The 12,039-nt window shown below is 39.8% G+C and overlaps 2 protein-coding genes across 6 annotated transcripts in view; one reads left to right on the plus strand and one right to left on the minus strand.

The window, feature by feature from the left end:
- RIF1 (replication timing regulatory factor 1) overlaps positions 1-8,544 on the plus strand; it is a 36,891-nt gene extending 28,347 nt beyond the window's left edge. For 3 of the 5 annotated variants that reach the window (XM_067299430.1, XM_067299433.1, XM_067299434.1), the window contains 9 exons: positions 120-209; positions 290-344; positions 998-3,787; positions 4,282-4,428; positions 4,709-4,786; positions 4,878-4,993; positions 5,874-6,027; positions 6,330-6,438; positions 7,354-8,544. In XM_067299430.1, coding sequence (XP_067155531.1) covers positions 120-209; positions 290-344; positions 998-3,787; positions 4,282-4,428; positions 4,709-4,786; positions 4,878-4,993; positions 5,874-6,027; positions 6,330-6,438; positions 7,354-7,574 — 3,760 coding nt within the window. In that variant the 3' untranslated portion in view covers positions 7,575-8,544. The remainder of the gene's footprint in view (positions 1-119; positions 210-289; positions 345-997; positions 3,788-4,281; positions 4,429-4,708; positions 4,787-4,877; positions 4,994-5,873; positions 6,028-6,329; positions 6,439-7,353) is intronic. The other 2 variants (XM_067299431.1, XM_067299432.1) reach the window with 2 other exon arrangements.
- A 1,620-nt stretch (positions 8,545-10,164) lies between these two features.
- Positions 10,165-12,039, minus strand: part of NEB (nebulin) — a 146,712-nt gene continuing 144,837 nt past the window's right edge. Inside the window, exons 153-155 of the mRNA XM_067298601.1 lie at positions 11,708-11,857; positions 11,233-11,342; positions 10,165-10,364 (exon numbers count right to left, since the gene is read on the minus strand). Of these exons, the coding sequence (XP_067154702.1) occupies positions 10,191-10,364; positions 11,233-11,342; positions 11,708-11,857 (434 nt within the window). The 3' untranslated portion in view covers positions 10,165-10,190. The remainder of the gene's footprint in view (positions 10,365-11,232; positions 11,343-11,707; positions 11,858-12,039) is intronic.

Raw genomic sequence — 12,039 nt, forward strand, 5'->3', positions numbered from 1 at the left:
GAATCAGCTGTGTTGTGATGAGTGTGTTACATTACCCAATGTCATCAGAATTTCTTTTATTAAAGACAAAATGTCAGACTTGCTTTTTTTCTTTTTTTCTTTTTTTCCCCCCTCCCCAGAACTCATATTCCTGCAATGTACAACAATTTGGACACTTCACAAGACACTACCTTATTTTCTCAGTATACTCAGAGCCAGGAAGACTTTTTGTAAGTAAAGGTGGCCAGTGTCTGCATTGAAAGTGTCCCCTTTTTTGCAACACTTCTAATTTAAGTAACTTTTATTTTAGGAAAAAGTCGTCTTTAATAGAAAATACAAAAGAAGATATTGAAAAGAAACCTCAGGTAATTTCTTATTATCTAATGGTGATTAAGATATCAGAATCATAACCACACCAGTGATATTTTCTTCATATCAGCAGTTCTGATAAGGGGTAGCAAAACTCTTTGATTACTGGCTAGGATAAATATGTGCTTTTTAAATGGGATTGATAGCTCCCCCAAACCCCCAAATGTAGCAGCTCACAGGAATCTTTTTTTCCTTCTTCTTGAGTAACCTGTAAGACACTTTCATGTGGGTTCAGCAACAAGCAGTGTTGCCTGTTTTGAGAATATCTTGTTTCTCTTGTACTTCCCTTATTTTTTTCATATCTGAATAATGTTGATATGGGTGACATGAGTGTAGACAATGCACTGACAGCTGGCTTCTTCGACTGCAGTGCCAAAAAAAGTAGATAAAATATAGCAACTTTTTCATTAAAAATATTTTAGTTGTAGGTTTGTTAAATGCCTCTTGAAATACTTTAATAAAATGTTTTTGCAGTTCTTTGGGGTTTAAATGGATTTAAAAAAAAAAAATCTGTGCTCCTAGGATAATTTGGAGAAAGGGTGGCTTGAAAAATCCTTGTTTTTTTTCGTTATATATTCTACTAGAACTGTTTTTTATATTGTATTTATAGCAAATTTACAGTGCTCTGCTGTTCGTTCTTTTGGGATAGGAAGAAAATGCAAAAAGTGAAGGCTGCATTAATGAACCAGATGAAATCATGGAGGACTGCAAATCGGATAATGCTCTTGAGAACGCGGACTGTGTGAAAAATAAGTCCCTTACTCGTACAGAGGAGAGCTCAACTTCAAAAAGCAAAGGAGAGTTAAAAAAGGATTCAGCTGACACGATTCTGAAGGAGCCATCCTTTGGAGAGGAATTAGAAAAAAGTATTATAGAAGCAGCTTCAAAGGAGCCCTTAGTAGTAGGAGGTGAAAATACTTCGAACGTCAGTAGTAGTTCAACTTCGAGTGACATAATTTCTGGAACACCACAGCCTGCAAGCCGGCGGCAATCTTTCATTACACTGGAAAAATTTGATAGTTCAGAGCACAGACCCTTTAGCATTTCAGCGTTAAACAGTTTATCGGAAGTGTCTGGAAATGCTTCTATGCCAGATAAACCAGAAAGTACAAATATACCCAAGGCTGATGCTAAAGTAGGAAAACCTGGTGGAGAGAATAAAAATTCTTCAAAACCTGAACCTGAAGAAATAGTTATTGCAATACGAAGGCTAACTCGCAGGCAGAGTAAAATTGAGCAACAAGGAAATAAGCAGTCCAGGTTGTTAGTTAGGCCAGACAAAGAGAGAAGTACACAAGAGTCTTTTGTTTCCACCAATATGGGAAGTAATCTGGAAGCAGTGGAAGAGACGGAACGTGTTCTCTTTGCTCAGTCTCAAGCTCTGCGTTCTACAGAGGCAGAAATTAAAAGAGTTGAAGATTCTATAGCAGAAATGGAAAAGAGCAGGGCTTTAGATACAGACTCTAAAGAAAATACACCCCCAGAGACCACTGTATCATCTGACCAGATAACAAGTGATGATAATCAGGTTCCACATGTGTCTCCTAGTCCGAAAACACTCAGACGTTCTTCAAGACGACGGTCAGAACCTGCAGAAAGTACAACAGGTAGTCAGGATAAGGAAAACAGCCATCAAAAGAAAGACAAGCGTAAAGAAGATGAAAAATCTGCACAAAAGAAGGTGCCACAGATTAAAGATGATATATCCCAAAAGCAGAAAGCAGTTTCTGGGAAAACCACAGAAAATGGAAATAAAACAGAAAACAGTCTACCTGAGAGAACAGCTGCAGAAGACTTTGGCTCAAAGGAGTCTCATGCTTCAAGGGGTGTTGACGAGGAAGTGAACAAAAGTGCTAGGAGGCCAGAAGATGGCTTGAAGGCTGATACGGAAGGTCAAGACTGTAGTTCAGATACAGTAGGCCAGAAGAAGGTAAAGGAACGCCCGCGATATCACACAAGAAGAGCTTCACAAGGATTGCTCTCCAGCATAGAAAACTCGGAGTCTGATAGCTCTGAGACCAAAGAAGAAAACACAAGGAAGAAAAAATCTGGAAAAGTGAAAAATAGAAATGATTCCCTTGAAGTTAAATTGAAAGAACAGCTGCCAGAAAGCCATAGCCATGAGGTGTCATCTCAAGAAATTGAAACTAAGAATCTCTTGGAAATAAATAAAGGTGAACTAAGCTGCAAAGTCAGCACAGATACTGTACTGACATCTGAACCTTGTGAACTGAAAAAACAAGTAATTCATACAGGTGTTAGTGAAGCCATGGGACCTGCCAACTCAAAGGTTTCACCTGATGCACAGAACCCAGATGTGGAACAAAACAAAACCAATCTGTTGACTGAATCTTCCATCAATCCGTGTGTATCTGAGCAAATTTCGAAAGCAGAAGAGGAAAATAAATCTGCTGAAAAGCGAAAAAACATAGAAGACACTAGCTCAAGTGTTCCGTCTGAATTTGTAGCAGGAGCAAATGCTTCAGGTAATGTTCTTTCCTCTTCGCAAATAGTTGAGTGTCAGCACAAGAGAAGCAAAAGGATGAGAAGACTGAGGAGCTGTGATTGCTGTGGTGGAAAGACAAAGCAGCAGTTGAAGTCATTCACTGAAATAAGTGAGAATAATCATAAACTGAATGATCCCCAAACAACCCCTACGCGGGCAGTTGGAAATACATCAGCGATGTCTGGTGATTCTAATTTTGAAGAGAGCTTGTCCATGGCACCGTGTGCTATGAGCACCCCATTGCTTCCTTCTAAGGAATCTGGTGCACTTCTCTCGGAAAGAGAGAGAGAATCCGAAGACAGTTTGCAAGGAAATCCTGTTGTAGTGGAGGAAGATCTAGAGAGCACAGCGTGTACAGCAGGTGAAATTAATGACTCTGTGGTGGAAGTGAAAGAGCCTGTTGATCAGAGTGGCAGAACGGGACAGTGTCTGTCTGAGTGTGCCTCACCAGATGAGCCTGGTGACAGCTCTCTGGTTGCTGGCAATCACAGTGAGCAACCAGCAGCTACAGAAAAGGAAGAAATAAGTCAAAATGGACAACTGGAGGAGATACCTGAGGTGCTGACTGTTAGCCAGCCTGAGAAAAGAGAGATGAATGAGCTAGAAGTTAATCAGGATGATGAAGAAAAAGATGAAATTAATCTAGGAGAAACTTACAATTTTCAAGATAGGGAGGTGAAAAAGGAATTGGTGGAAACTGAAATTCTAGTGCCTGAAGACGTGGCCTTAGATAAAGAAGGTACAGAAGAAAATATCAGTGTGGACTCACCTCAAAAGCCAAAAGATCTTGATTCTTTAGTTTTAGTTAATGAAAGCCCTAATGGTATGCAGGCACGCTGTATCTGGTCTCCTTCAGCTTCTCCATCCACTAGTATTTTAAAGAGAGGTGTAAAAAGAAATCAAGATGATGATTCCTTGTCACCTGCTAATAAGGTATTGTACCGTAACTCTCTGTGCATATGTAATCCACCCTCTGGAATGTAATGTGTGTGTTGAATTACTGACTGTTTGCTTTCATTGTAAATGATCTCATGCTAAAGATGAAGACCTGCAGATGTCTTTCTAATGTACAAGCACTGACAGACTTGTACTTCTGGGGGCGGGAGGGGAACTTGTTTTTGAAATAGAGCACCAGTCGGATCTGCCTGCTTGGGTTGCATGGGAACAAACACCACTGCAAAACCAGTGTGCAGTTAGGATCTTACCACTGCATTTTGAAATGCTTTTTACAAAATGCGTTTAATGTTTCCTTTAGCAGTAAGAAAGCCATAGTTTCTGTCCTTGGGTGAAGCGTGATCGGTGGCATTCAAGAACTTTGACTGTATCTATTTCAAACCGAGTTTTTGTCTCTTAGGACTCATTTCACCAGAGGGTGATGGTTTGAGTTCATACTACAGCTTAACCATAATACTTCTCTCTAAAAACAGATTCGTCGAGTCTCTTTTGCAAATCCAATTTATCAAGAAGGACTGGCAGATGACATAGATAGGAGAAGTCCTGTCATTAGATCCCATTCTTCAAATAGTTCACCGTCTTCACGAAGTCTTAAAATTTTATCTAACATTCAGGCTAAGGTAAACGAATCTTAAGTGTATTCTGTATGTTGTAACTGCTCGGTTTCTCATTTATGATAGGTGTGAGGCTGTGTGCACTACAGTGTATGTTCATAGTAAGCAATTACAAGAGCAAAGACTAGAGAGTAAGTTTAAGAAATATTGTTCTAGTCTGGTTCATTCTGTTGAGTGAGATGCTAGTTCTCTGAAAACAAATATTTTGAGATTAAGGTAGCTAGAATCTTACAATCAACTGAATTCCTACGATCCTGAGAGATTTTTTTCCTCTTTTTCTATCCAGCATATTACCACTCCAACCAAAGGATTTCTGTCCCCAGGATCTCGTAACCCTAAATTTAAGCGCTCAAAGAAGTGTTTAGTAAGAAGTGCTTTGGTTCATGTATCTCTTCTATTTTTCCTGTATTTGGTTGTGTGATAGTTAATTTAATAATCTTTCTGTATTGTTCAAGATTACTGAAATGGCCAAAGAATCGCTGCCTTGCCCAACAGAATGTGTGTATCCGGCCTTAGTTGGCTGTAAAGCACCAGTTGATATAATTTTACCTCAGATTACATCAAACATATGGTAAGTGGGTTAGTGCTGGTGAAGATTACATTTATTAGAAATTGAATTCTCTTATCGAAGCTACAAAAGTATTTTTTCTGATACAAGATGTGATGACTTATGGAGACATCTTTGGCCAAAAGGTTTTTAAAAGTGGGGGGGAGAGGGCAGGGAGGGACTTAGCTATTGTGAAATTACTAGATATTTCTTTGTAAAGCTGTGAAAAGCTTGCTTCTGGGAACACAGGAGCCTCTCCCAGTAGATACGAGGGAGCAGACTGATCTTCATGATCTGTGGCGATAGAAATTGGAGCTTTCCGTGTATTTCTGCTGACTGCTAAAGATACCATCTTCCCAGTTGCTGTTGGGAGTACTGCGGAGAAAGGGGGATGCTCAGAAAACAGCTATTTCAAACTTACAAAAGGTTATACGGGCGTTTGTGCTTAGTTCATGCACCACTAAGCATGAACATGTCTAAATTTTCGTAAACCTGAAACACATCTCTCTCTTCGGAGCATCCCACTTCCTTCGCAGCGCCCCCAACAAGCCCAGGTAGCTGGTTTCTGATAATGAATTTAAAATTCTGATAACGTATGTTGAGACAAACTTTATAGACCTATAGTGGGAACTGTTTCGGGTGGCCTTTTTAGCATATTCAGCTTTTTCTTGTCAATTGTACTTGAGTTTTAGAATGTCATTCTTTGGATGTAGGGTGAATTGCAGAAAGGTGCATGTCTCTGCAAATAGACTGTCATTTCCATTGTGTTTTTCCTTCATTTATGTGTATGTTAATCGGCATTCATGTAAGAGTGCTTCCTGCCCCCTCATCCCAGGCAGAAAAGACATGGATTCTAGCACAATAAACAGGATATCTTTTTTTTTTTTTCTTTCCCCCGCTGCAGTGCAAGAGGTTTGGGGCAGCTCATTCGAGCAAAGAATATTAAGACTGTGGGTGACCTGAGTACTTTGACGGCATCAGAAATCAAAACTCTTCCTATCCGTTCTCCTAAAGTTTCCAATGTTAAAAAAGCTCTGAAAGGATATCATGAACAACAGGTAAGGTTCAGTGTTAGTACTCAAAAAGCCAATGTGACAACGTAATGAACTGCTATATCTGTCAGGAGGAATGATATATCTTTTTCTCCTAGAAAAAGCTTTTTAAACCATAATCTCCATCTGTCAAAGTAACATTGACATTCAAGGTACAGATCACTTAACTACAACACTATTAACAGGACATAACGACTGTATTTGTTATGAGTTTAAAATGTGTCCCACCATGCAGTTTCAGTGTGGTTTGGGGGGATTTCCCCCCCCCTGAAAATGTCTCTCTTGCTCTCTCCCAAATAAACCTCCAGGTAAAATCTCGAGGGTTTGAGGAAATAGCAGCCCTTGAAGACACAGAAAAGCCAGTAAACAACATAGCGGATAAATCTTTTTCTGTAGATGAAGAAAAACTTGCAACAGGTAACTATTAGACTTTTTGCTTAAGATTTGGATGTTTATTTTGTTGCTTTCATTTTGTTCTAATAGGAACACTTTTTTTTTTAACTGAGCTAATGCCTAATATTAACACATTAGGTGGTTAATTCTGTTAATCACTTAATGAAGCCATATAGTAATGGCTTTTAAAAACTTGCTATGTATTTTGAGGGAGAAGTGCTCTGGTTTTTGGTAAATGAGGTTTTATAAGCATGCTAAGAACACATTAGGCAGGGCTCTGTAAACACTTAATTTTCTGAATGTCAGCCAGCTATGTCCCCTGAGCTGCTTAATGCTGTAACTCCTGGCTTCTGGGCACGCACAGAAACAAAACGGGATGTCTTGAATAGGTTAAAATGAAATCGAGGTACTTAAGACTTAGGTCATCTTCAGGGAGAGGGGGCACTTCAGGTGTTTCCCAGGATACCCACTTTGGATTTGGGTGCCTAGATTTTTATCTGAATTCTAGCATTCATTTTTGGAGTTTGGTCTGATAGTTTAAACAGAAATCTGTATTTGTTCTTCCTACAAGATATTTTGAAGCATTTGGTTAACTGGAGAACCAAGAATGCAGAATTAACTTCTCTTCAGCTGTCCAGTTTAAAAGTTGGACTTCCCTGGGATCATGTGTGTTACTGGCAGTATCTGAATAGGATCCACTACTTCCATTTTTGATGCTGATCGTGATTATACAATATAAGTATAATGAAGATCACCTGTACAAAGAAGGGTAGCCTGTGGTTCTGAGAGGTGCCTTTGTCAGATGCTCCCTCGTGTTGTGTGTTGACTGCTTGAATACATTATTTTGTATAGAAGAAACTTGTAACCTTCCAACTTAGTTCTGCTCGTATTTAAACCAAAATAGACCTATTACACTATCCTACTTACATTCCTTTTCAGATTTGACTGAACCAGTTGTGTTGAATACAAACGGCCAACCAACAACAGATCTTCCGAGCCAAATCGATGCGCTTGCTGCTCAGCTGACCTCTGAAGATCTTCACAGCTATTCAGGAAGCCAGCTGTTTGAGATGCAGGAAAAACTTGTTGGCATGACAAACTGTATCATGAAGAACCTGCAGTCCCGTTGGAAATCGCCACCCCACGAAAGTTCCGAGTAGTTGCTTATAACTTCTAAGCAAGGAGGACTTTGTTACAGTGATTTTTCTGAAAAACTGCTTTTCATATTTGTGAATTATTCCATAAACTGTGCATTTGTACTATAGAAGATTTTTTAACAATTCTATGAGCAAAACTTATCATGTGTTCTTTTTTTTGTTGTTTTATTTTGTGGGATTGCTTATTCCATATTAGAGGTATTTGTATCATATTGCTATGCATATTTCTTTCAGGTAGCGAAAGAAAACTTGATAAAGGTGTGCAATAGCAAAGACTGAAACCAAACCAACAGAGTAGTTAAATTATTATTTTTTTCAAATCCTAAGTGTTCTTACTGCTGCAAACTCTTACTATATGGTTAGAGATCAACCTTGGCTCCGCTGATGTGCTGTCCATGTTGTTTCCCTCTTGAGCTGCTGAAACTTTGACTGACAGTGCGTCTCTTTTAGGCCCCACTTTATATTGAGCTGAGCTGTGCTTAATTCCTTAAAGTGGCAACTGTCCAAGAACCTGGTATTTGACAGCTGGATGGCATCTATTTTTGCATGCATTTTTTTAATAAGAGTCACACTAAGAAGCTGATAATAAAATGGACCCTTACAGGTGCAAGACTTTGCAAAACCTCTCAGGCTCTTTCCCATGTTCTAACAGTTTTGTTTACGGCAGTGTTCTCCTTCTGTGGAGAAGACTTTTTCCTGTGGGGAAAATGAATGGATTTGACATGAGCTCTTTGTATATTATGTACAGACTTACAATTGCAAATGTTGGTTAATAATTTATGATATTGAATTTTAATTGCATGGAATGCATTGCTGCTTCTCAGAGACCTTCAGAGAGTTCTTGGGTTTTACTTGGGAGAACTAATTTGTATATATTGTACTGTAGCTATCAAAATGGACATTTATTGAAAGGAATTGCTGCAGGTGTTTTTAGAACTTACATGTGCAAATAAAAGAGTAAATAGTTCCCTAACTTGTTAATGTCAGTATTTCTTTTTTTCATTTAAACTTAAGATTTCAGATACCTCTTAGCAAGTGCTGCCTGGAGGGTTTCTTCAACCCTCTCAACATTGTGCTGGAATTACAAGGTTGGAAGGGACCTCGGACAGTCACCGGTGCATCCTTAAGGTAGGAGTAGGTCCTCAAGGACAAGGTAGCATAGTATCTCATCAGCAGAACTGTAAATCTTCTCTACTCTGCTCTTGCATCTTGCAGAGAAAGTAAAGAACAGGACAAAGGTGTCTTGTAGCAAGAATGTAAACTGCGCCAGTGATGAGTGTTTTGCGGGCTTCCCGCTTTCCTGAAAGCGTTCATTGGTTCCAAACCCTGCCTCCGTAGGGGTTTGTTAAGCTGTTGCATCTAGTGACCTGCACAAATAAGGATGTGCCCAACACATGTGGGAAGGGTGTCCGACGTCTTTGTTTAACTAACACCCTCCAGTGCTGGCAATCCTGCTGATGGACTTTGCCAGTGTGAATCGCACTTCAAAGAACGATGCTGCCCCATTCGGGCTGGTCTAATGTGTACGGTCTGGAGCACCGTGACTGACGCCTTCAAAGTTAATGTTGCAACAACTTCTACTAGTAACTTATTTTTAATCTAAATGTACTCTGGACACAGTATAGAAAGTGCTTTCTTATTTCCAGCTTATTCTTGATACTGGCCAGTACCAAAATGCTTCAGCAGATGATGCAAATAACCACTGTGTCTTCACATACAAATAATCTGACAAGTTTATTCACAGCTCCTCAGGGTTTGACTTTTGCTGTTGTGGCTGTTGCAGGGTAAATTCTTGTGGCTTTTTCCCTATTTCAATTCAAAATTTTCTGGACGAAGCCAAAATGAGATTGATTCCTGCTCCTGAATGTGAGTTAATACATTCAACATACTGCAGAAATGTTAGCTTTATTTACTCACTAATTTACAAGAAATAACAGCTTTTGACCCCAGAACACTCGGATGAAAAACACATGCATGAGTGCTCAGCAAGCAGAGGAGAGGCTTTTGCTGTGGGATTTTTTCCCAGATAAATATTGTCTGGTTTGAGATACTAAGCTTAAATATTGCTTACATGGAAAAGTAATAAATACATTCAAACGTTTTAGAATAGCCCAGAAAACTACTATTTCTCTTCATGGGAAAACCAATAAAGTAACATTAGGTAATCTTAATCTTAAATATCTGAATAGAAGTTCTGTGATATTCAACTGGATTGCAATTCTAGCATAGATAAATAAGAAAGAGGGTGGTATTCAGTACATACTTTATATGCAAGTCCAGGCAATGTAAAAAGATTTTGGACAATAGAAAAAATACAATTCTCCCATGAGCAATGACTGGTAGTGTTTTTACAGGCAGTTTCCAAAAATGTTTTGGAAAGATATTTTTAAGAGTATTTTGCTCTGCAGTTGTATGTTTGTAGTTTTTGTTGTGTTTTTTTTTTCCTCTATCCTCCCCCCCCCACCTCCCAAGAGGATGGTTCATAAAGCCTTATCAACATGGAAAACAGTAAGGCACACTGAGAAGAACTTGTAGTATTTCTTCCCAAAGGTTTATGTTGCAAGAAGTGCCTATGTGTTTTTGCCACGCAGACAGGCTTTATGGAAGATGTGGTTTGCTTTAGACAGCTTCTACATAGTTGGCCGGCAGCATGCCAGTCTTGCCAGTTCTCTGGACAGTCCCGTACATCCAGCCTTCATCAATTGCTTGTACATTTACGATTGTGTCACCGTCTTTGAAGGAAACTTCATCAGCATCAGCTGCCATGTAGTCATACATGGCCCGGTATGTCTTCTGTTGGTTTTAAGAGAGGGGAAGGGAGGTGAAAAAAGAAGAGGCACACTTATACCAATGCTGTTAGCAGGCACTGACAGCCATAGCTGCTGGTCAGAATCAAAACGTAAGTAAGTGGACACTAGGGGCAAGTTGTGTTTTGACTTATTTTAATACTCTAAAAGTAGTGCTGGTTGTAGTATCTTTGGCAGGTCTTTTAAATAGCCTGATTTTCTATCAATCACAAAACTTCTTTTCAATATGCACTCAAACATCAACTCCTGAAATGGTTGTAGGATTTTTTTTTCCCTCTGAAACTGCTCTGTTTGTTAGGTTCATTTTCTGGTAGAAGCAGTCTCCTTGCTTCTAAGGTGGTCAGCCAGCACAGTACCTCAGCTTAGAGCCCCTGTGTGTTGTTTAGTGACACTGAAGCTGAACAAAATGTTTTCAGAGTGTATTTGAACAACATCAGCTCTGGTTAACCCCAGCCAAACTTAAGGGTATTGCCTCCCAGCACATCTTGCACGGAGGGTGATGCTGTACCACTGCCTTCTACAGCCTGCTCTCGGGATAAAGAAGAGCAGCTATTTTTAAAGTTCTTGAGCGCAGGCTGGAGTCTATCCCACTTCTGTGGTGTTACATTTTCACCTGGCTTGTACCGAACTTCAGCCCAGAAGGTAAGCCTGCTTGTTAGCTAATCAATCAATCCTAACGCAAGTTGAAGCATAGTGCATGTGCTGAAGGCCATGTAGGGGCCACCAAAGCTGCACAGCTTGACCTGGTAACCCAACTAACTCATGCTGAGAAAGCCAACCCTAGACACCTTCAGGCTGGTGCTGCAGTGAGCCTGCGATTGAATGTTTGCTGTAACTGGGTCAATGTTACTTACACCAGCAGTAGATGGGTGAGAAGGAACCGAGGATACAGTTGTCTGCTGGGTGGCAACTGAAGATGATCTTTGTTGCGGCAGTTCTATAGTTTTAGCATGTTTGTAGCCCACTACAAAAGGAAAGAAATATTTTGTAATTTATACAGTGTACTTAATGTTTTTATTTATTGTGGAATTGTCAATAGGGTTAAAGTTTGAGATGGTCTGAATAAAGATACTGGGATAGAATTAATTGCATTAAATCTGCCTTATTCCAGTTTACATTGGTTATGTCCATAGCTCAAGATTTTATAGTTGTACCTTTGTACTTTTTTTCATGGCTAAAGCCAGGACCATGAGCCATTACGGAGTATAATGACAAGTGCTGGCCTGTAAGATGGATAGGAGGGTGGGGGTTGGTTCGTTTGTTTGTTTTATTTTGGTTTTTGTCCTTTGTATCATATGGGAGTAAACTGCAGTTTTGTCTTCCTCGTACCTGTTGTGGTTGAGGTAAAGAAGCCCCCGCTGCTGTAGTAGGACAAATGTTGATCCATGCCATCTGAGGGCTCAGATTTCTCATCCCCACCACTGAGGCTCAAGGCGCTGGCAGAGCGGGAATGCTCCCTGCTGCGGCGCTGGGCTTGGACTGCAAGGAGAGCGTATGTAGTTACTTTGCAAGAAGATGCACACACAAAAATACGTACGCGTGTGTGTGTGTGTGTGTGTGTATATACATACACAAGCATATACATATACACATATGTGTGTATATTAAAAAGACCCAAAGCCCTCTACCATCAGTTTACTGTTACCAAATTCATAGAGGTC

Source organism: Apteryx mantelli, chromosome 6 (assembly GCF_036417845.1).
Source record: "Apteryx mantelli isolate bAptMan1 chromosome 6, bAptMan1.hap1, whole genome shotgun sequence".
NCBI lineage: Eukaryota > Metazoa > Chordata > Aves > Apterygiformes > Apterygidae > Apteryx > Apteryx mantelli.